Source organism: Haliotis cracherodii, unplaced genomic scaffold (assembly GCF_022045235.1).
Source record: "Haliotis cracherodii isolate W230 unplaced genomic scaffold, xgHalCrac1.p SCAF_10, whole genome shotgun sequence".
NCBI lineage: Eukaryota > Metazoa > Mollusca > Gastropoda > Lepetellida > Haliotidae > Haliotis > Haliotis cracherodii.
The window spans coordinates 16,370,232-16,396,238 of NW_027266265.1; the positions used below are offsets into that span (position 1 = coordinate 16,370,232).

The 26,007-nt window shown below is 38.7% G+C and overlaps 1 protein-coding gene across 1 annotated transcript in view; it reads right to left on the reverse strand.

The window, feature by feature from the left end:
- LOC139454132 (piezo-type mechanosensitive ion channel component 2-like) overlaps positions 1–26,007 on the reverse strand; it is a 118,937-nt gene that overhangs the window by 29,443 nt on the left and 63,487 nt on the right. Inside the window, exons 8-24 of the mRNA XM_071235656.1 lie at positions 25,262–25,321; positions 20,800–21,021; positions 19,660–19,920; positions 19,130–19,271; positions 15,245–15,304; positions 13,901–14,040; positions 12,617–12,765; positions 12,321–12,467; positions 11,705–11,802; positions 10,350–10,501; positions 9,112–9,285; positions 6,025–6,054; positions 2,919–3,050; positions 1,689–1,889; positions 1,072–1,273; positions 756–854; positions 204–366 (exon numbers count right to left, since the gene is read on the reverse strand). Of these exons, the coding sequence (XP_071091757.1) occupies positions 204–366; positions 756–854; positions 1,072–1,273; positions 1,689–1,889; positions 2,919–3,050; positions 6,025–6,054; positions 9,112–9,285; positions 10,350–10,501; positions 11,705–11,802; positions 12,321–12,467; positions 12,617–12,765; positions 13,901–14,040; positions 15,245–15,304; positions 19,130–19,271; positions 19,660–19,920; positions 20,800–21,021; positions 25,262–25,321 (2,432 nt within the window). The remainder of the gene's footprint in view (positions 1–203; positions 367–755; positions 855–1,071; positions 1,274–1,688; positions 1,890–2,918; positions 3,051–6,024; positions 6,055–9,111; positions 9,286–10,349; positions 10,502–11,704; positions 11,803–12,320; positions 12,468–12,616; positions 12,766–13,900; positions 14,041–15,244; positions 15,305–19,129; positions 19,272–19,659; positions 19,921–20,799; positions 21,022–25,261; positions 25,322–26,007) is intronic.

Below are 26,007 nucleotides of genomic sequence, written 5' to 3' on the forward strand. Positions count from 1 at the left end.
GAAAGATTTGTAATAGGCATAGTTTAGTTTTAATCATTTCTGTTCAAAGACATTTCTATAAATTTCGCCCACGCAATAATACTGAAGATTAGATACAAATGAGCTCATGAAACCTTCACTTGCTGAAGATGCTTTACAGGCCAGAGTTACAACTACCTGTCTGTTTACATCTGAAAACCTTCCCCTTGTGGAGATGTACATACTTTGACGAAGTGGTGAAGTCAGGGACAGGGATTTCCATGTTGGCCTCCACTTCTGGAAGTATAGACTGGTTGTCTCCCCCTCCATAAGCCTCGCTGTTAGGCCCACGCTCCACGCTGAACACACGCCATTGAAGACACACGAACAGAAGTTGAAAGAAGTCCGCTGAAACCACAATGACTTATGACACATGTGATACATTTTTTTAAAATAACACATCACATGGAAAAGGAGAGGGTCAGATTTATGTTCTCAAACCGATTGTCTTGCAAGCACATTGGTACAAGAAAGGTGAAATGTTTTGCTAAATTTTCCACTGCACAACAAAAGGAAGCACATATACTGGAGCATAACAATTCTTACGGAAACCCAATGCCATAATACATGCCAAAAATGAAGAATTATGCATGAGCATAAATTACATTTCCATTAAGGCTTCCATAGGGCCATGTTTATAATTGGATCATCCCTCTGCCAGGACTAAGAGTCCTGGTGAGCTGAAATATATTTGTGCCAATAGGATTGTAGTGTGCTAGTGTGTACAGCGGACTCACCAACAAGTTTGAGGGCATGTGGGGGCTTGACATAGTCAGGCAGGAACAGCCACTGCTCCAGGTTAGAAGACAGGTGAGAGGTCTGGTGCCAGGGGTAATCTGAAAACACACATATGATTATCTCCCTTTCATTATCAGGGTTATCTCACTTTTAAAGCTCAACAACAAAATGTTATACACCATGAAGTGAAATTACAATTTTCTGTGTTTGGACAAAAATTGAAACGCCAGATAAACTTTATCAGATTTGAGTTTAATTGGTCATTGTGATTCATAGAGACCAACACAACTTGACAAACACGCTTAGCAGACTTACTGATGCAGAGTCCGAACGGGAATCCAACACACGACATGAACTGTACAGGAAGTAGTATTGTCAGAACAATGACATAGAGCGGCCAGATACGTGCGTTGCTACGGCGACTCATGAACAATAGTATGCCCATCATGATCGCGTAGATGACGGCATAGGCATCTACACGGATGCAGATGGTGATGGCGGACATGATGTAACAGATCTGAAAAAGTAAAATCTCACAATGAGGACATTTTCAAAATCGCATATGGTCACTCCACACATCTACTTTTTCAGGTGCAAAATTCCTGCACAACTGACACAATGTCAGTTATAGCTTATGTGTCTTTTGATATACAGCTAAATGTCATTCATTCAAATAAAAACTATTCATAATTACCACTCACCGATTCCTGAATAATATTTTCGTTACAGAAATTTACAAAAAAATACATTTCATATAATGACCAACAATCCCTGGCTATACAAGATAAGTCAAAATTTGGACAGATACACCCTTTTTAAGTTTCTTTTCCAAATCTATTATCAAGCATTCCTATCTCTCAAAACCTCAACCATTTCAATTAACAAGAAATGTAAGGTTTAAATTGTGCTATTAACTGCTCTGTCGTACTCACTTCCAACCCGAACTTGTAGAAGAGGTAATTGGCGAAGTATTTGAGAGCGGATGAGATGCTCTTGTCAGCCTCTGGTCGCTTGATATCCTGGAAGATGATACCAGCCGCCGGGCGGTCCACATTTGGCTTGTTGTAGTGCTGGATCTGGTGGTAGCGGGTGATGCTCTCGATCGCAACCACGATCAGGATCAGCAAGTAGTTCTGCACCAAACATTAAATAATCTGTGTCAATGTCACATTTGGAAATTACTCGATTCTGATTGGTCAATCAGAGGCTATTAAATCACGATAAACCCCCTCTGATTGAAACAGCTAGTTTGACGGCCGCATCACCGCGGAAGCCAATATTCACAGAACAGTACTTTTTTCATTGTCGGTTGGCATATTTAAATAATCATATCTACAATTACAGGTTACAAAATGCAAAGCTGCGGATGCAACAATATTCAATAGATGTGTAGCAATACATTTCGTGCAGAAAACACCATAGAAATCTACAAAGAGAATGTATTTTAAGTTTTGGGGAATTTGGCGTTTTAATATATACGACTGACATCATATCTTTTGTGTCACAATGAGCGATATGATGTCATAATGGTGACGTGCGGTGTAGAACAAAAGCTTTGCAAAGCTTGCTTAGCATTTTTTAGGGGTGCCTACCTCATGTTAGCTTACGAAGTTGCCATGCTTATATGCTTTCAATGCCTGTCATATGTTCGAGTGAAGTATTACAGTGTAAACAAACTGCTTTAGCATATATAGCGCCATATTTTGTTTACAGGCTGTTGTCGGTGATTCAGATCGACAACCCACTCAAAACACACTCAATCTATGCCACTTCACTCAATATATTTGCTAAACCGCGGATAAATTTAACATTTGAAACCTTACGCTGCACATTTGGTTCAAAATTCAATTAAGCGCAGTTAAATCTCCACGTATCCTAGCTCTACAATGAAAACACTGTATGTTTACCTCCCAATTAAATGTCATCTAAACGTTGAAATTATACTGATGAGGAGTAAGGGCGCAACACATGCCAATATCAGGGGCAGATCCAGGAAAAAGGTGGTTTCATAGTTGACCCACCCGTAGTGAATAATGACACATGTGCAGTTTGCTATTAGGTGTCCAAAATAAGCAACAACTGGGAGTGCACGCACCCCAACCCACACTTGGGTCCGCAGTGAATATTTCAACAACATATCAACAACATAAGCTGTGACTTACCCTGATGTAGTAGGCGATGGACACATTCAGGCTGCTAATCTTGGCCAACCCGACCCATATAGCATTGTCCACATCAGTGACGTTCCCAGTGATGTTGACAACGATGCTTTGGTTGCCGAAGTCTACGCCGTTCTGCAGCACAAAACATAACTACAACACAAGCTAAGACAGGTAGTATCACTGAACTTAACCACAACTGTTTCAAAGGGACTCATCCAGCAAGCTAGTATAGTTGAGTACCAATATTTCACACTTTACATATCATTGTTCTGATATTTTTTATATAAAATGAATATATGATACGTAATGGTGTGCGTTTTTTTCTTAAATATCTGAAAAAGTGACTAGACTCCAAAAAGCCTCCTTCAAGGTATCAAGGGAGGGTTTTTTCAACTAGCACCAAGTGACATGGATGTCGCACAACCTCAGAAACAGTTATGGTTACATCCACTGAGTACATCACAGAAAGTACATGACAAGGCCAGTTAATAAAAGATTGCAAGCCATTAATAGCAAATATAAAGCTTATCATTGTTCAATTAGTAAAGGCAAACTGTTATTATGATCATAATTCCACATTAGTATGGTATGAACGATTCATGGTGTTTACACTGACTACTGCAACTTTACGTGGAGTTCCTACAACGCTGGACCAGCACTGTGCAAGTGTGTATTAACCATACGTTTATTTGAGCTATACCAGTTAGATGTGACAGAAGTTACTTCTAACAAACCTATATCTATATACAAGTTTTTCGGAGATTGTGATTCTTAATATATATATTAATAGTCTATATATATATATTAGTCTATTATATCAATATCCAGGGCTCGATTTAACCGTATACAACATGCACTTGTGCAACCTGATTTAAAAAATGCAACCTATGATTTATTTCTACATGCACCCTGTGCATGTTAAAACTTCATAAATTTGCGATTGCCTTACTAAACAAGTTGTGTTCTCAACATCGATCTAAAACTTTATTCTCCATGTTATATCACTATTCACCGTGTTATATCACTATTCCCAGTGTTATATAACTATTCACCATGTTATATCACTATTCCCAGTGTTATATTACTATTCACCTTGTTATATCACTATTCCCAGTGTTATATTACTATTCACCTGACCACCCGATCCCGTTAGTCGCCTCTTACGACAAGCATAGTCGCCTTTTACAACAAGCATGGGTTGCTGGAGACCTATTCGAACCCGGACAAGTAAGCAAAAGATTTGATCGGACATGAACTGAAAAACTCTGAATATTACTGACACTCCTCGTGTATTTGCTTCCTGATCACATACATCTACAGTTTATATGTACCGTGTGCAGACTGAGTGTAAGTGCAACATGGTTTAGTCTGGTGCAACCAGGTTTTGATGTCAACATGCACCAGATGCAAGCTGGTTCTCATTCCTTAAATCGAGCCCTGATATCTATGGCCGGACAACACAACACAACACAACATTGTCCAGCTGCTGAAACGTTAGTATGTCTCGTAACATTGTGAACAAGCATGCATGCAGTATGGTGTTAATCTATATAACACTGTCATCACAAACACATCTCAACAGTACACTAGTCGGACCCTCTACTACACAATGTATTTCTCTAGACACAGACAACCATGCATTCTGGTCACTCAGACCCTTCTCACCAAGGGCCAAATATTCAGTGAAGCTTTCAGCTTATTTTCAGCTTTTTCTAGGTCCAGACAAATCCAAGCTGACAATATGAGTGAGTTAGGTTTTTAATGTTACTTTGCAATATTCCAACTATATCATAGCCGACGACACCAAGAATGAGCTTCACTCATTGTATCCATGAGGGTAATTGAGCCTGGGTCTTCAGCATGACAAGCGACTGATTTAACCACCAATAAACAACCCTGCAGCCCTCCGGGGCAGATAAGGTCACCCTTCTTCGTGGGGACCAGGTGTCATAGTGTATAACAAGGCAGACAATGTTGATAAAACTGATGATTGCTCATGCCATCAACCATTTGTTAAGTGTATGCCACCATGATACAGCTGGAATACAGCGCCAAACACATTCACTCAGCCACTCTGTTGAGTTGAGGTTTAACCATGAAGCAAGTGAGGGAGACACAACCATGTCCACTTCAACTTCCTGTACAGAACGACACATCCATACCCTACACCTGTCCTGTTTCAGTGCTGGTGAGTTAGACGACTGTGTTAGCACTACACTGATGGGTGATTAGGTCATGCTGCAAGGTCTCGGACTAATCACATCCTACTGCTCAGCTTTATTAGTAGGGTATGGTTTGTGACAATCTCATTAAAATCAGATCTGTTACTACAGTTTGATGCCTATCTCAAGATCCAACAAACCCTCCATAGGAGGTCATGTGAGGTGATGAATCAATCAAGAAGGATGCATCAGTTTTAGAGCCAATCACGTATCAGCTTTTTAATATGATCAGCATGAATTTGTCAACATGATAAGTTTCTGACTGGTTGAGAAATTTTCGTCTGGAAAAAGTAAACATCCATGAAAAACAAACAGGCCCTTGATAGTACAACCTATTGGGTGACACTGACATATCTATCAGACACAACAGAGTGTAACTAATCCACAACATTCGGCCATAGTTATTTTCCATTCAGAACTGCCTGTTCATGTTTGTTTCTGAGACAGACATGGAGCATTAAATGCCTTATTACCTCAAACGAAAACAGAAGCCTCTACACCGATTGGCTGATTCAAAAGTTCTCCTGTCATGACCTCTTATGGAGGGTTTGTCACTTCCAGGCGGGAAAGTTAAAGATCTGATTTCATTGGATTACTGTGGTCAACAACTTGAAGATCAAGCTAAATATTATTTCTTATTAAATAAACTGAAACATGATGAACATGATTTCATCCAAGTCTCAGTTGAAGCCAAAGCATTGTTTTTATCAATAAGACTTAATCCTTCAAGCAGTCATATCAAACATAGACTAACTTAGTGCTACATTACACAAAGGAACATCTGAACCATGGTTATTTCTTCAACTATAAACACAAGTACTGCAATAAGGCATGCAAAGCCAAATCAACTGATACGGATGCCGTCTGGCAGAGGTATAGCTTACATCTGGGATAAAAGTGCCATTTCCATCCAACTGAAAGTGCAAGTTGTTAGAGAGAACTGGTAATATGCTAGTCTAGATAGAAGATGGGAATGTTGGATAAATACAAACAGAAAGTTAACGCAAATTATATCCATATGAATTTGTCAGGGGGACAATCCATACCTAATTTAAACCTGTTGTGGACTAACTTAACACATCTTGTGCTGAAAGAAATTCATTAGACAATATGGTTGTTGTTTGTTTGTTGTTTAACGCCGCACTCAGCAATATTCCAGCGATATGACAGTGGTCTGTAAATAGTCGAATCTGGACCAGACAATCCAGTGATTGACATCATGAACATTGATCCACGCAATTGGGACATGATGACATGCATCAACCAAGTCAGTTACCATCCTTGTCATGGTACAGATTGCTGGTGGTAATTATGAATAGCAATTCCATGAATGGAAATCGAGGTGATGAGCACTACCCTGTGTAAATATATTTCTAGGGTTCTGCTTATATATGGGTCTTCATCTCTTAGGGGAATGAAAGATACAAGTACTTGAATAGTTGGAAATACTTATGTTGCTGTAGTTGGATAAGGTTTGTTTGTGTGATGTTTAACGCCACACTCAGCAATATTCCAGCTATATGACGGTGGTCTGTAAATAATTGAGTATGGGCTAGACAATCCAGTAATTGACATCATGAGCATCGATCCACACAATTGGGACATGATGGCATGCATAAACCAAGTCAGTGAGCCTGACCACCCGATCCCGTTAGGCACCTCTTACAAGCATAATCGCCTTTTACGGCAAGCATGGGTTATTGCTGAAGACCTAATTCTACCCCAGATCTTCTAGGGGCCATTAGGCAATATCACTGTTTTGACTGATTGCAATTTCTTGCATTTTCATTAAATGCATTTGCATGTTATTGGGAAAGAGGGGAGTTGTTACTATACTGCATTCGAGGAGCAAGACTTCACTTCTCAAGTTCTTATATATATTTGTTACAAAATTGCAAAAAACAGACACAACCAGGAAGGTTCTCAGCATTCAGTTATGAATGAACCAGACAAAAGTCACCATCAAAGACAAACAGGCATATCTATCTAAAAAGGATGATGTCCTTTAAACTGCAAAAAGAATAAAGGTTGTACTAAAGGATAAAAGTAACTCTAGAATAAAGGCTGTATTAATGGATCAAAGTTACTCTACAATAAAGGCTGTACTAAAGGATAAAAGTAACTCTAGAATAAAGGTTGTACTAAAGGATAAAAGTAACTCTAGAATAAAGGCTGTATTAATAGATCAAAGTAACTCTTGGGTATTTTGGTAGCGGCAAAACCTTCTGTATAGTCTTATGGATTAAAACAGTAAAAAATTACAGAATACTGATGTTTTTCTACCAGGAAATCAAGGTCATGTTAAATGGACACCATCCTTCTTAGATGCTCTTCTCATAGAGTCAGTAACATGTAGCTGAAGTGAAGAGTACATTCTTCAAAAGAGAAAGGAGAAGATGCAAGAAATGTTTCTGTAGTTAGTTCATTCCTCACAATAAAGGGTTAGGTTAACAAGCAAAATATATTTGACACATTTACCTTGTACATGGGAAATGTATCTGACACATTTACCTTGCACATGGGAAATATATCTGACACATTTACATTCTACATGGGGAATATATCTGACACATTTACCACGTACATGGGGAAAATATGTCTGACACATTTACCCTGTACATGGGAAATATATCTGACACATTTACCTTGTACATGGGAAATATATCTGACACATTTACCTTGCACATGGGAAATATATCTGACACAGTTACCTTCTACATGGGGAATATATCTGACACATTTACCACGTACATGGGAAATATATCTGACACATTTACCCTGTACATGGGAAATATATCTGACACATTTACCTTGTACATGGGAAATATATCTGACACATTTACCCTGTACATGGGAAATATATCTGACACATTTACCACGTACATGGGAAATATATCTGACACATTTACCACGTACATGGGAAATATATCTGACACATTTACACTGTACATGGGAAATATATCTGACACATTTACCCTGTACATGGGAAATATATCTGACACATTTACCTTGCACATGGGAAATATATCTGACACATTTACCTTCTACATGGGGAATATATCTGACACATTTACCACGTACATGGGAAATATATCTGACACATTTACCACGTACATGGGAAATATATCTGACACATTTACCTTGCACATGGGAAATATATCTGACACATTTACCTTCTACATGGGGAATATATCTGACACATTTACCTTCTACATGGGGAATATATCTGACACATTTACCTTGTACATGGGAAATATATCTGACATATTTACCTTGCACATGGGAAATATATCTGACACATTTACCCTGTACATGGGAAATATATCTGACACATTTACCACGTACATGGGAAATATATGACACATTTACCCTGTACATGGGAAATATATCTGACACATTTACCTTGCACATGGGAAATATATCTGACACATTTACCTTCTACATGGGGAATATATCTGACACATTTACCCTGTACATGGGAAATATATCTGACACACTTACCACGTACATGGGAAATATATCTGACACATTTACCACGTACATGGGAAATATATCTGACACATTTACCCTGTACATGGGAAATATATCTGACACATTTACCTTCTACATGGAAAATATATATCTGACAAATTTACCTTGCACATGGGAAATATATCTGACACATTTACCTTCTACATGGAAAATATATATCTGACACCTTCTCTATTGTGCTTTGGAAATATATCTGACATCTTCAGTCTTATACAAAGGAAATATCTGTGACAGTGATCAACACATAATCTATTTGTCGAAAATTGTTTTCTTTAAAACCTTTCTGTTCTCAGTGATATTGAACATTATTCAGGATTATGAACTTTAAACTGTAATTCCCACTGACCTGTCTACAAGGATGGCAGTAGGACCCTAATGCTAGGACAGTATGTTCTCTGGCAGAGAGACACATGCAGAGTGGACTGTATCATTATACTTACAGTGCAGCTCGTGATCCAAAACTCCGTCTTGACAATATGTAACTGGTACATCATCTTGGCCAGGATGACCAGAGCGGTCCAGATCATGGTGACATGCGACAGCACGATGTGGATCCGAGAGATGGGCAAGATGGCTGCCATCAGGATGATGTACACCGCACTGATTGCAGACACCTTCAAGTGACAACATCATATCTTACAATTAGGGTTTACACTTGCAGTGAGTGAGCTAAGGATTAAGTGACATCAGAAGCGTTTCACCAATTACGTGACTACAGAAAACATGATATGATTTGGTATTACCCTCAACCAAGAACAGCACACTGTCCAGTACCCAACTGTGGACCTAACTGTGGATGCCGGCATACTATAGTAATATTTGGTGTTGTTTTACAGTTCAATCGTTTTTATGTTCTGTGTCCTGTTCCACAAAGGCTTAAGCAATCTTAGCGCTAAGATCATTGTAACTCCCATACTTTAACATAGGCTTACATTAGTCATGGTGCTAAGATCAATTTGTGGAACAGGACACAGGAGAACATAAAAAATATTGAACAGTAAAACACCAAGTATCACTTAAGTATGCCAGCAACCAAAGTTAGGCTACCATATTGGGGACTTAGCTGGGCCCAGATCAATCTGTGCAATCAAGCCTATGTCCACCTCCTACAAAGCAATCATTGCTGTACAACTCCTTTATCTTGGCCAAAAACAGACGCCAGTCAGCTGAAGAGTTACTTTCATGGCAGGAAGACATGGAGAGTCAGCATGTGGAATGTATCAATTAGGACATATTGTATTTGCAAACTTGACATGATGGTATTAAAAAAAGAGACAAAAACTACTTCAACCTTGTTTGATAGGCATTACTTAGAAGTTGGCGGATGACAAGATAGACACAATTTTGTCAGTCTTGCTTGACAACGGTATAAGGATCTATACCGAAACGTCGCTTTTTACAGTATTAAAGAAGTTGTTATCCATAAAATTGTGTCTATCTTACTTCAACCTGTTAAGTATTAAGCAATAAATCAATTGTATCAATAGATATGGAGGTGATATACTCAGTGTTCACTCTCAAGAGCATACCTGAAACCTGTGAATTAAAATTTAATTGAATTATGTAACTAAATTGTGACTTTATTTTCAGTGAATAACATGGCTGATCAACTGTATTGGTTTTGTTACGAGTACAAAACAATTAATGTTCAAACATGGAATATAATATCTGATCGTACCTCATTGACAGCAACGACCACGATGACAAAAACGACGAGCTTAAAGATGTGTATCTCTGTGAGCCTCCAGAGGAAAGTCGAGACAGAGCCCCACAAACTGCTGGCCTTATTCCACAGCCTGAAGAACAGTAGTGTTAACCGTCGGCGCCAACCTGCAACAGTGAACCAATCAGTGAGAGGATGCAGTATTAGTCTTTATTACACAGTTACCGATGGCCTGAAGAACAGTAGTGAAAACCATCGAACCAACCTGCAACAGTGAACCAATATGGTCATTGCATGTTACCCTGAGTGGATGCAGTATTAGTCTGCATTACACAGTTACTGATGGCCTAAAGAACAATAGTGCTAACCGTTGGCGCCAACCTGCAACAGTGAACCAATCTGCTCATTAGGTGTTACAATGAGTGGATGCAGTATTACTCTGTATTACACAGTTACTGATGGCCTAAAGAACAATAGTGCTAACCGTTGGCGCCAACCTGCAACAGTGAACCAATCTGCTCATTAGGTGTTACAATGAGAGGATGCAGTATTAGTCTGTATTACACAGTTACTGATGGCCTAAAGAACAATAGTGCTAACCGTTGGCGCCAACCTGCAACAGTGAACCAATCTGCTCATTAGGTGTTACCCTGAGTGGATGCAGTATTACTCTGTATTACACAGTTACTGATGGCCTAAAGAACAATAGTGCTAACCATTGGCGCCAACCTGCAACAGTGAACCAATCTGCTCATTAGGTGTTACCCTGAGTGGATGCAGTATTAGTCTGTATTACACAGTTACTGATGGCCTAAAGAACAATAGTGCTAACCATTGGCGCCAACCTGCAACAGTGAACCAATCTGCTCATTAGGTGTTACCCTGAGTGGATGCAGTATTAGTCTGTATTACACAGTTACTGATGGCCTAAAGAACAATAGTGCTAACCATTGGCGCCAACCTGCAACAGTGAACCAATCTGCTCATTAGGTGTTACAATGAGTGGATGCAGTATTAGTCTGTATTACACAGTTACTGATGGCCTAAAGAACAATAGTGCTAACCGTTGGCGCCAACCTGCAACAGTGAACCAATCTGCTCATTAGGTGTTACCCTGAGTGGATGCAGTATTACTCTGTATTACACAGTTACTGATGGCCTAAAGAACAATAGTGCTAACCGTTGGCGCCAACCTGCAACAGTGAACCAATCTGGTCACTGCATGTTACCCTGAGTGGATGCAGTATTACTCTGTATTACACAGTTACATGTTTACCACTTTGGTGGTCTTTAAGAAATGGTATAGTGCTGCTCGGAAGTACATGATTTACAGTAATGCACAGTAAACACTTGTTCCCCGCAACGCTTACGTCTGGACTTTCTGCTGATTTCGGACTCCGTGTCTGTGGTGCCACCTGCCTCATCGGTCGTGTAGTCTGCTGGCGTCGAGTCTGTTTGGTCCTCATGCCTATACAGAAAAAACAGGGCTCATTAATTTACAGACTAAATGTGTAACACTTCCAGACACAGTTTATACAGACAAACAAACAAGCCTGCATTAACAACATTACGATTTATAAGGACTTTTTCCATCGGAAGTAGCTGAAGTATACTTCTTCTTCATTAACAGATGGCAACAACATAGCATGACACCACATGAGTCCTTCTTGTACATCATCTCTACCTGCGGTAAAACTACTCCACATTCTACCAATTAAAACTGTCACAAAATCTAATAAATAAACTAAAAGCACTGAAACACGTATTATTTGTAACTTCACAATGTTTCAGAATATGTTCCACAGGATGGTCCACTGCCAGGGTCCTGTCACGTATTACCACACACCAAGTCCCCTGAAACAATCAGCTCCCTGTCAAAGGTATGCTTTGAGCTAGTAGAAATCTAGATGACCACATACATTGGCCATTATTTTTAAAAGTCAAGCTGTTGTCTATAGCTATGACAATCAAATCACTGTGACTCACTTGTATCTGTCCAGGGCGGACATCCTGAGGAAGGGGCTGTGGAAGTAATGGACCTGGAGGATGACGACGATCAGAAAGCTGGTTGGTGTCAGCAGTTTGATGAACAGACCAGCCGTGTCATACAGTTCCAAACCAATGTCCTTCAACCTAAAACACCGAAAACATTAACATGAATATTGACGACTGGTATTCTAACCTTGAAAATCCAACTGTGGAGGAAAATGAGTTCTTTGATAGTGACTCCATGCCCTGTTACATACACCTTCGAAACAAGTAGAATCTAATTGTTGTCTTACGTCTGATCGGACAGTCCAGTGCTGTTACTCCAGTAGCCAGGGAACTGCTTGAACTGGTAGGTGTAGATGATGATGAGGACGCCCATGGAGTAGACCGTCACCACCCACCAGAAGATGTACATCACCCCTCGCCACACCGTGAACGACAGCTACAGACACAAGCATACATCAACGTTACTCCATGGCAAAGCAATACCTCATCACTGAATGAACATCTTACTTGATATTCTAATTTTCTATTCATTGAGTGAGTGAGTGAGTGAGTGAGTGAGTGAGTGAGTGAGTGAGTGAGTGAGTGAGTATGGTTTTACGCCACTTTCAGCAATATTCCAGCAATATCACGGCAGGGGGACACCATAAATGGGCTTCACACATTGTACCCATGTTGGGTATCGAACCCGGGTCTTCGGTGTGACGAGCTAACGCTTTAACCACTTGGCTACCCGACCGCCCCTCATTTAGGGTGATGATACATTTATACTTAGTGAGTAGGATTTTACAACATGTACAACACCCTCAAAGATGCATGGAACACAGTAAGAGGAAATATGAATGGGCACTTAACAAGTGGACAATATATGACTGTACTCACTAATGTAAACATACTCAAAGTGAGTGAGTGAGTGACCAAGTGAATGAGTGAGTGAATAGAATTTGATGCATCCATCACATTTTGATATGGTTGGGGAAACAAAGAATGGGCCGCAACCAATCGCTGGATTTCCTAAGTCATCACTTATCTATACAAAGACAGATAGTTCGCTTAATCCTGATGAGGTCTTCTAATGTTGTCACAGATGTAAGTATATTCCTATCAGTGTTATTTCAGTGAATCATAGAAACTTGCACATAGCAACTGAAATGGAGAAGACAAATCACTCCTACCATCGAGGTTCCATTTTTGTGTTCCTTGTCACATTGGTGAAGTCAAAGCTTAGAACAGGGCACAATTCCACAGGACAATCTTAGCACTAAGATCATATTATGAAACTGGTCTTAGTGGAAATTCATCCTAGTGTACCTACTCCTCCTTTTTTGCATTGGGACACGGAATGATTTGGGGTTGTTTCCACATTAAACATATTACAGTTATATCACAGCATGTCAGCTGAATGTAAGGAGAAGGCCTAAGGTGCAGGTCTACCCAACAGAACAGTAGGATCATCATAAGGGTGAATCTGGAATTTGAACCCATGGTCACCAGATCCTGGCACCACGAAGGGGCACAACTCTTCCAACGAAATAGTGATTATAGCTAACTAGACTCAAACTAGGCTACAGTACCTGGAAGGCAATGACAAAGAGCAGGAACAGGAACATATAGATGATGCGGTAGACGACCACGTCCTGGATGGCGATGACCAACATGATGGTAGCGCACGCGAAGACCCAGTACTTGCACAGTAGGACCTTCAGGTAGTTACCTAAAGGGGAGTAACTCACCATCACATCTTGAAAAACTCATTCTCGTATCTTTCAAGTGATCAGTTTGACAAACTAGCTTTACTTTCTGATGTAGATGTGATAATGAATCCATACATTATGAAAGGGATCATGAAAAAATATATTTTGTTAACAATTTGGGTTTTTTATGTTGCATATTTACAGTTAATATCTAGGGTATATGTGGGAAGTCAACACTATAACGAAATATATACCAGCTGTATGGGAATTCTAAGATATACTTAATAAATGTAAGGGGATTACAAAACAGTAATAAATGTAAATATAAAGCTTAATTAGGAAATAATAGATAATATGATAATAATAAAACAGAAGAAATATGATATCATAAAGCTATATAAAACATTCAAATGCCTGGTATACAGCATTGTGAATGTTCAAGCATAATACCTGACGATCACATCTGGTCACAATTAATATTTCCAGAATTAACAAATACGTCTCCATCACAGTTACAAATGATCAGGCCCCCGTTCCATAACGTAATATTAGCCCAACGACTACCGCAAGCCCATCTTAAAGTATGGGAGTTACGATCACTTTAGTGCTAAGATCACTTTGTGGAATGGACTCCAGCACAGCCATTTTGCATGTCCAATGCTGAAGTTGTTTGGGTCACTGATTTGTTGATACAGATGAAACTGGAATGGTGAAAGGCAGTTATTTCTTGCCCTTTTTTCAGTGATGTTATCATTTAATAGATGATTCATGAACATGAACTATGTCACTAGTTGTTTTTTTCCGAATTGCATGGTCAAAAGTGTCAAAAAATGTATTCACTAAAACTAACAATTACACCCAAAGACCATTTATACCTTCATACCCTAATGATGATCAGATGTCAAGGTTAAATGAGAAAAAACAAAGTATATATTTTGTAAAATATAAACCCAAAAAATATACTATTGTAAAAAGAAAATATGGTCCAATATAGTTTTTCAAATTAATCAAATCAAACACAATCACAACCCCCCAATAACAACCAAAAGAGCATCAACATTCCTGAAAGCAGAACAATAGTAAAGGCAAGCAAAAACCAACCCAAACACCCTCAGTTCTATGATGGTACAACCTGATCCTATACTAAACACTATGTCAAGGATCATACCATCATAGAAATGAGGGTGTGAAGAGGCACAAACAAGAACCTTGGCATTGGCCTACCTATCATCTTGGTGGAATTGCTATCATATCCATCGACCATGTCCGTCTCTAGAGGAAGATCTGCAAGCCATGCAACGTAAAGATATCCGAAAGTGAGGAACAAGCATGCGCAAAGAAATACCACTATGTATGTAGCAAGGGCCTAACTGAACATCACCACGGATACCTACAGTCCTGTTCGCTTCAGAGTGAGTGAGTGAGTGTTGTTTTATTCTGTAATCAGCAGCACGGCAGCTGTAGAGGCTGATCCATATCGACAGGGTAAGATGGCACACAATCAGCCACACTCGCCACCGATTCCCCAAGTCTGGGTCAATAAACTGGTGGTCGACACCATGAGCAACAATGCACGCCATCAGGAATCCCTGCAGGGACTCTAATGACAAGCATGGTTAAGTGCCCATGGGGACCGTTTCTGTTCTTCAATCCCTACAATATTCATGTTTTAAGCATAGAACAGCTGTGACAAGTTGAACTGGAATTACAACTCTGTATGTTTCTAAAGTAGTACTTTAACACGACACTATGAAGGCAAAACAGACAAACCCTTTACTTTTTTTCGAAAACAGAGAGATTTTGATAGGCTAAATAGTTGTTCAACTTATCAACATGGCTGTTGCAGTGATCAACCCAACACCACAAAACCTGAGAAGTTAGACACGTGCGATCACACGAGAGTTGACAGATGTAGGCAAAACCAAAAGTGAGAACCGAAATTGTCTGCCCATATGTCAGCTCCACATCAGCTCATACATCAGTATTTGAAAGACAGTCCGTCCACCAGTCCAAGAATGACCATTCGTTGACAGGAAATGTTACTGTGTCTGAACATAAACCTCAGGAAACAGTTCAGACAAATAATAGCGGCGTCATGAACACTGCTTACATCAATGTCATATTTTCTGCAACCATTTTTTTCTAAAAATTTCATTAAAATTGAACTAATCCCCCATTATAGTCTCATCGTATATTTTAGCGCAGTTTTACCACTTAACCTTTTCATTGACAAACAGTTGGAAATAGTCAAAATAGCAAACTTGCCTTTTGACAGTCAGTTCCCTCAAATGCCAGAAGTAGGAATTTGCTACCAAATGCTTTTAAGTTGATCAAAATGATTTTTATGTATTTACTACATCCTAAGACCCAGAGATAATAAATATCAAACAAAAAAGTTAGTCATGAATATTTTGAGGGATATGTAGAGAAGACGGAGCACACACTTTCATAGTAATATCCCCAAAACTATTCATGAACCCTAGCTTTTCCTGTTCAGCATACATGTGTGTACCACTGACTTTGAGCCCTGTGAAATATTGGACTATTGGTCCTAGTGCTGTACAGGGCCTACATGCACAGAGCCATTGTAGCGCTACACCTATCGTAAGTATTGGAGTTACGATAGACCTAGGGCTGAGACAGCTTTGTGCAACTGGGCCCTGACCTAACAGAAACTCACTCTTTTCGTTACAAGACTTGTTTCACACAGTGATGATATTCAGACAGGGTTTCCACAGATATCTGAATCTGCCAATATGGCCATCATAAAATCATCTATCTATGTAACAATTGGTGCTGTTAGTATAAGGTATGTTATAGGTTTATTGTGTTATGTATTATTGATGACGATGATGATGATGATGATGATGATGATGATGATGATGATGATGATGGTGTTGGTGGTATTATAAAAGTGCATTTGGTAAAATATGAATGGAGGAATGGTGAATTATTTAAGGAAATGATGATGATGATTAAGGTGATGAGGATCAGAGTTGGATGTGTGAGGTAACACATAAAGTGATACTTTGAGGACAATGAGTGGGGTGATGGTGGTGGTGATGGTAGTGATGACGATGATGGTGGTGATGATGGTGATGATGGTGGTGATGGTGAAGCTTCTGATGATAATATGAGGGACACAACACAAAAGCAACTCAAAAACATGAAACATTGAAAGCAATGAATCTACACATTTAGTAGCATCATGCATGTCTCTCTGAATAATAATACTTATACCAAACCAAATTTATCAATTAATACGATTTTTCAAGTAGAAACTAAAACAATATAACTGCTGAAACAGATTATCAATCTTGCTGAGAGAGACACCCATGTTGAAGCACATGACAGAAGGATGAGGGTGAAAGTTGTCTAGTCAGCACATTGAGAAGCTCCTGCAGAGTAATCTGCTGGTTGTTATTCACCAGGACTAGTTGTGATCAGTGCAGAGGCAGACACAACCCTCAAACCGTAACCACTAGATCCTATCATACATAATATAAGAACCACAGCATTGCTGGTGCCTTGAAATCAGGCTCAGCCTGGTTCAGTGGTCATCAGAACAAAGGGTGTTGTATAAAACCTGATCAGTACCCATCCTCGAGCTCAAGATAAAAGTCCCACTCACAACAAAACACTAACAACCCTCCCACAATTCCTACTGTTATTGTTTGTTGTGTTTATAAGTTTCAGTGTGATTGAACCCCATTCACAGAAAACCATTTTTCCCACGAAAATTATTATATAACTGGCAAAAAATTAACAACAAAAGACATTCCTTAATTAGAACCCTCGATATCCTTACAAATTCAAACAGCATTATGTCGTTATGAGAATCAGTATGCTTATTACATCATGAAATGACATTATAGTTGTGTCTGCCTCTGAAAGCACCATTAGCAAATGTCAGACCAAAACGATTTGTGAATTATTAATTTGTGGTAAGCATTGTGTTAATAGCAAGCAACATACGAAGTGATTATCAGGAATGGGTGAAAAACTAAACCATTTTGATGACGGATGATTGACGACTGGGATGACATTTAGCATTGATACACAACAAGGGCAATGATATGACAGTGTTATGAGTGCATCACAGATCACAGAGGATAACATGATCAAACAAGGGTGCTTCAGGTTGGATAAATCACTTATACAACAGGGAATGACATATGAGGCTCATATCATACATCAAAGTGAGTAAAGGTTTGTGACATTTAAATTAACTACAAATTAAATACAACAAAAGTTAATTGATGAGGCCAGATCAACCTGGTCTGTGACAGCTGCAATCATCATGTTGATGTACATTAAACATGTATTCTATTTATTTTGAAATGAATATTTAAGAGTGCTACAAATCTGAACATGTAATGAGTATAGGTACTGGGATGATATTTCAGTATTCAAACCTTTACGGCTTAAGTAATTATGAGGATGAAACTAAAAATAGTTATTTTCCATAAAACATTTTGATCACAGGATAATCACAATGTAGGGATTGACTACTTGATTAGCAGGAGAGAACATCTCAGCACACATACCTAACTACAGAAGTCACACTTGACTATTGCTACCTGTAAACAACTGTTTATGAACAACAAAAGTCATGGCTGTATTTGTGTATAACTGCATGGTCATCGCTTTTCTCAGGCAATTCAGTATGGTGCTAGAGATAGTTATGCACTGATGTTCTCAAAGATAGCAAGCATGCCAAAATAATCATAGTTTTCATTCGATTTTTTAATCTAAAATGACAAGTTTGTGGTACTTTCTTGCATATTTAAAAAAATATGAACTAAAACATAATATATATATTGTTTGTTTCAAATAAGAATGTCAGGCCAAAAGATTGCAAGATCCTTCAAAATTGTCCAATCTAGCTTAAAATAAACCAGGGCTCCAATCCTGAAACCATTAGCTGCACTACAACAGTCATAAGTCTATATCAAACTACAGAGTTACGATAGTCGTAGCACTATAAACATTTTCTGAACTGGGGCCCTGAGACTCCTTCTCTTTGTACCAACACTGATGATAACATGCATTCATACATCAAACTGCAGCGCTGTCTGCCGTTTACAAGACCCCCGATCCCCCACTCACTCAGGAAGTCTGTGAAGGACTTCTTCTTGGTTGCTGATCCATCGACCGGTTCTAGAGGCAGCCCTGGGTTCTGTTCCGGTGTTGTCTGTCTCTCCCTCATGAACTGTCGCAGTGTCAGCCAGAAGAACAATGTGAAGAGCACCTGCGGAGCAGTTGGAAAGGCAATAACATAAAGAGATCGCCTGTCACAGATATAATTCTGTCAGGACACCATTCTGACCATCGGATCACCATTCCTGTCATCTCATACAACAAGCATGTGTAAATCTAAAATGTATAATTGATATCAATCCAATGACAACATTGTGACACAGATTAAGGGAAAATATTCAATTCTTTTAATGCGAAGAATGACATTCCTAAGAGAACATTCAGATCAGCGTGTGCAGCTTTCCTAAAAGAAATCGGATAAAAAATATTGGCCGGTCTTTGTGGAATTTAATATTGAACAAAACTTTTTATCAAAGTATACTAGCTGCCACAAACTTGACCCTAAATTACTCCACAAATCAGCCATAATGACAACTTACCTGTGCGGCCAGATACAAGCATGGGATCTCGTATCTCTTGAGACCGATCTCGCTGTACGTGACGGGGCCTGCATCTGTAGGCAGCTCATCAGGCAGGTTCATGCCGTAGATGAACTGGATGATGAGGAGGGCCTCAGCGTAGAACACAATGACTGGTGACATGACGAGGCAGGCGCGGCGGGACTTGGGGATCATCCACAGGATGCACGCAAGCAGGAGGAGTACGAACGTCAGCCAACTGTGGAAGGTGATGCTCCAGGCCTGGGGGCAGAGTACAGACAGCGTGAGTGCTTCTAGCAGTCTTGCTAATCTTATTTCACTATATTGATAGTAGATGAGTAAAATGATGGAGTGAGCAACAGTCAGCAAATTCTAATTATTTTCACAACTTATTATGGATAGTTGATAGTGAAGAGGACTTCTGTTGAAAATCTGCAGATTTTACAGTGTGATGACAGCTGAAATACAGGATTTGGTATTCAACAGAATTTTTCTTTGATGCGGAGGAACGCACCACACAGGTTACTCATGTCTGAATTCAAACCTTGTCCCCTTGTGTGTCACAAACAAACACATCAACCATGGTGCTACCATAAATTCAACTCAATAATTGTTAGTTTTGTGGAAATGTGAAATGTGAAATGTAAAATGTAAAATTTAAAAGTGCTATGTTTAATTGAATCTGACTTCAACAACGCCAGGAAAGGAAGAATCAATTCAAGACAAGTTTTGCTTTTGCTGAAGTACAAAAGAGGCCTTTGAGAGAACCTGCTAACACTGCAGTTACAGTCATGTACAATGATGCAGATGGGAGGCATCATATACTACTCAAAAGTAGTTGAAGAACACCTGATATATGGAAGATATGGAAGAATCAGATCTTCTTTAACTTCTTGTGAGTAGTTTACTTCAGGCAAAGAGTACAGAGGGAGATCAGAGAATTTTTTAAAGAAGGGGGTTCAAATTTTTCATGAAATGTAGTTTAATATCGCAAAGGTACTCTTTATTTGTTCATGTCTCTGGGGTTTGTATGTGTTTGTCAAAAAAAGCCCCATGAAACATTCACCCATTCCCTCCAAATCCACTACTACAAAAACTTGTTGACTATACAAGACTGGGCATCTCTCTTTCAGTTCCTACCATCATGGCAATGAGAGTGAGGACGTAGCTCTGCTTCATGATGTAGACAAACATGGACACCATGGCCGTCCTCTTCTGCTCCTTCTCCTTCCTGGGAGGATCTGCCACGGCCTCTTCATCCGTCTCCTCATCCTCTCGGGACGTGGATGCCTTGGGTGTTCCATCAGCATTGATGGGTTCGATAGTGCTGTAGCCAGTATTTTCTGCATCGTCAACTAGAAGCTACAAGAGAACTCTTCCTTTGTTAGTTCAAAATTAACGCCACAACAACTCTAAGCAATAAAGCAAAGACAGATCGGTCTGAGACACAGAGAGGCCTTTGTCTTGAACAGTAAGCAAAACATGTTGCATCCTCAAAATACCACAAGACTTTCAACCAACTTCTACATCACTATGACATTGAAGCAACTGTCATATTAATCTTTTAATTTGTGCAAACTATGATCTAAAGGCAGCGCTCAATCTTCCAATCTCATTAAAATCAGAACTTTCACTTTGATACAGTACCTCTTGCATGAAGATTTGACAACACCTACATAAGAGCTCAGGTCAAATGAACTAAGGGGCAATTCAAACCATCATATCATAATTTGACAATGTTGTAAGAATCTGCATGGAAATCTCACTAAACGTTAGAAACAAGAATTTCTTATCCATATAGAATGTGTTTTCTTTTTTACTCACCAACTCCTCAAATACCAGTCAAGCAGATATCTAATATCATTATCTCAAAAACTAAATGAACCTGTTAGTTCCAAATGTAAATAATTAAGGCAACCACATTATCAAAGAAATATTTGAGTTTTCTTACACTGAAGTCAACATTTCTGAATAAGGCAGTAAAGCTATGAAGCTGAATTGTCCAGAAAGCTGACATCTGATTGGCTTAAGAATCCATTAGGCGGTATTTCAACTGGGCAGTCGACGTTTGCTCCGTGTTCACCTGACACGACCTTCTATGGAGGTGCCAAGATCTTCATGCAGAGATATCATATTGGAGTAAACCATGTAAGTTTATTGAAACTGTCTTGTAGAAAATGTAATGCCAGTTCACATCACTGTAATACACATTTGCACATTTATTTGAAGGCTTTTTTCAAAAGCATGAGAATAACAACATTTTACTTCGAAAAACACTTCCTTGAAAACAAAACCTTGAAAAAAGTGCTTAGCAACAAATTATAGGAAACAACATAGATGAAAGAAGAAATTAATAGTAAATTAGTTCCAGTGATAAATACAGTAAATATGTATAAATAATTGTACATATTACATATACATGAAGGCAATATATATTTTCAAATGATCTTTAATGGATATTATCTGTTATTTGGGTGTTAATAACATGAAAATAAAAGATGTGTCATACATTATACACTAATCTAATGATAGTTTTCAAAACCTGTACTGGTATATAACATGTAATAATAGGCCTGTTTCTTTCCATAAACCTTGGTTTATTATATACGTCTAAAAACTAAAGACCACCTGCTTCTTTCAAATACAAAAGTTAATCTGTCATGGCATGAGAGATTAACTACACTAATATGAAAGAATCGGGGGCTCCTTCACAATTTATTTAGTATATATTTGCAGACCCAAAATTTCACAAATATGAAATCAATTAAAATTTGGAAAACAGTAAAGGGAGGTAAACCTTTAATATATTATGAAATAATCCCATATATCACATACATAGATATTGTTATGTAACATAAAGACACTAAGGCATGGTGGAGCTATAGAGTAATGTGATGTTAATGACTTACATAGGTAACATAATTTCATTCATAATTTGGAAATAATTCAGTTAAATAAATACACGTGAGTACATGTGGAACACATCTTGCACATTGTTCCTAAGTAAGTTGATCAACAGCCATGACAACCATTCAGTATATCTACCTTAAGTATAGTCTGAAAAAGATTATTGATATTTTACTTAAACTATTTGAATATGAAACTGAAAATACCAGACCAGGAATCTATAATTCAACATGGGTTGTCATAGAGTAAAGGATTTGTTGTAAATAAATTAAGAGGAAAACAAGCTTCTATTTATTTGCATCGTTTATTCTACTTGGTTAAATTGTCATCACCGTATTCAATATAATAAGCGCCCAGGGCTCTCTCAAAATTAGAAATAGGGGGCTCTTATCAGAATAATATTTTGGTGAAAAACAAAACAGAGTTGAAAGATAAATTTTGTGGCTTATGCTAACAGCCTGAAATGAGATATATTTTTCCAGAATTTAATTGCCCATAATTAAGGGTGCATATAAAACACGAGTGCGTATTATATGCGAATAGATAAATCTTGTGTACATTGATCAATCGGAAGGGGTGCTAATTGGGATTGTTCATCAGCTAATATATTAGCAAATATCGCCGTGGGAGCCTATTACATCAAATACGGTAATGTTGTACAGTAGGAAGATATTTAAGGTGAGGGGTATGTAAAATATGCATACAGGAAACGTCTCAGTATAAGGTCATGTTGACCTCATTAACAGAGTTCCTGTGTGCACATTTTGGAGCAGACTTTGAAATTTGTTGATGAATCTTCTATGAAATAGTCTACCCTGATGATATGTGATCTCAAACAGAGTGGACCAATGAGATATTTATACACACTTGCTCCTATATGCCATTCTTCCTTGTCTATTAGACTTTGTATACCAATGGCAACTGTCTCAAGTCATCACTAAGAAGCGTGTGTTATTGCACAGGGAAGATTAACTCATCCTCGCTATTCCAGTGTATTATATCTCCATTCTGTTATGAAAATACCCTTGACCTATTCACTACCATATATTCGTTTAAAGCCTGATTTGTACAAAAGGACGTTAAAAATAGCAATCCAATCAAATTACACTCAAAATCAAGAGAAATATGGTGCGAAGTTAATGATAAGAGTGATGGAGATGGTGACGTCACTCCAGAAATGAAGGTCACTATGCTTGTCGTAAAAGGCGACTAACAGGATCGGGTGGTCAGGCTTGCTGACTTGGTTGACGCATGTAATTGATCCCAATTGCATGGATTGATGCTCATGATATTAATCACTGGATTGTCTGGTCCAGACTCGATTATTTACAGACCGCCGTCATATAGCTGGAATATTGCTGAGTATGGCGTTAAACAACAAACCAACCAACCAACCAGAAATGAAGCTAGTGTGGCCAACAGGTCCAGGGTATTTGTCCTAATAGAATGGAGGCAAAATGTCTAGGATATTTAGTGATGACATTAACACTTTCCTAGGGGTAAGAAATACACTTACCACATGAACTGACCTTGAACAAACTGATCATATCAATATCATTACCTAAACACCTCCAAATTCACAAAATTATCTACACCTTTGATGAAATTTGACTGATTTTTTACTTGAAAAGCAACTAGCTGCATCCAAACCCAGGCTTAACCAAGTTGGACCCGAACTGCCATACATAAAAAGATATATTGACTGATTTTTTACTTGAAAAGCAGCTAGCCGCATCCAAACCCAGGCTTAACCTAGTTGGACCCGAACTGCCATACATAAACAGAAATATACAACCTAATTTGATAGGGACACATTTTTCATTTTCCACACCCACAACGGAAATCCTTACATTGCATTTCTTGTATACACTTCAGTATCAATTTGCCGATATTGGGCAACTATTTGATTCCCAAGTATGTCATATGTGTAATTACTACTTCAAAGGGGACTAAGTTACAAACAGAGTGGTGCTGTAACAACTTGAGGAAACTTGTTGGAACTGGTTCCCCTTTTAGGTCATGTGACAAGACAACGACCCTAACCAGTCCCTTGGACTCCTGCCCAGCATGAAGTACTCCGATGTCCATAGTAAGACAGCTGCTTACCTAACCAACTAATTATTATTTACGGGCTACTGCCCTCTCCAAGCTAGATCTTACGATATTTCAATAGCCCTGTAAATTCCAAAGTATGTATTGACCTACTGCTTTATACAATGTATAATAAGGATAGATTAAATTCAATGGAAAGTGGTAGACATGTACATGTATATTAGACAATGGGATATTTAACCAGCCTCAGGAAAGCGAAGGCGACCCGCCTTGCATATACTGTAAAGGATGAGTGAGTGAGTTGGGTTTTAAGCCGACTTTAGCAATATTACGTCAGGGGACACCAGAATGGGCTACACATGTTATACCCATGTGGGAAATCAAACCCAGGTCTTCAACGTGACGAGTGAACGCTTTAACCACAAGGCTACCCCTCCGCCCCCTGTGAAGGGTGACTAGTGGGTTGTATGATGTTGATACATATATACATGATACATGATACATGATACAGATGACATGCCATTCATGCTTGTCTAGTAGGAAACTACTGAATCACCATCATCTGATTCATCGGTACATCCATGACTAACTGAACCATGAGGAACCAAAATAGTGATGACCTTGATGCATGACCTTCACCTACCTTTTCATCAAGGTCGTCTGGTTCACCATAAGCTGACCCCGAAAACATAACACTGCCAGTCTGCATGGGAGGAAACGTAATCACAATACGATGATTGAACAAGTAACCATTAGCATCTCTATGAAACTGAATATTTGTCAATTCCTTCATGTGTATACCTTGCAATTCAAGTGTAAACACCAACATTTATCATCTAAAGAATTAACAATTTGTTACATAATATAAACTTTACGTAAATGTGTATCTTAAAACAATTTGACTTACAATTGTATACTTGAAATATAATTTATAGACATTTTAAAGGATTGCAATCAATGGCTCAAAGTTAATCGTATCAGAGAAATATTTACATTTAACGGAGGAACAGTGCTGACTACAATATCGATACTTCACAACATTCAGGAAACAACAGTTCGAACTCATCTACATGTAGGTTAGGTCTTCAGTACAACTGAAATCATGCACTCGTTAGATGTTTCTATGGTAACCATGGACAGAAAGGATATCCCAGCAAAGAAAAAATGTCCACAACAGCTACTTCCATGATGCTACAAAAGTCATGCTTATAAACAACTGAATACAATCTGTAAGTGATGACAATAGACTGTCCCTGTAATAAAACAGTTCCTACTGATGACTGATAATAAGATTACAATTTTCTAGGGTGTAATTGAGTTGCATTTAAAGCTGAACAGTATTGCCACCCATCTTCCATAGGCAAGGGCGTCAACTGACTGTAAAAGTCC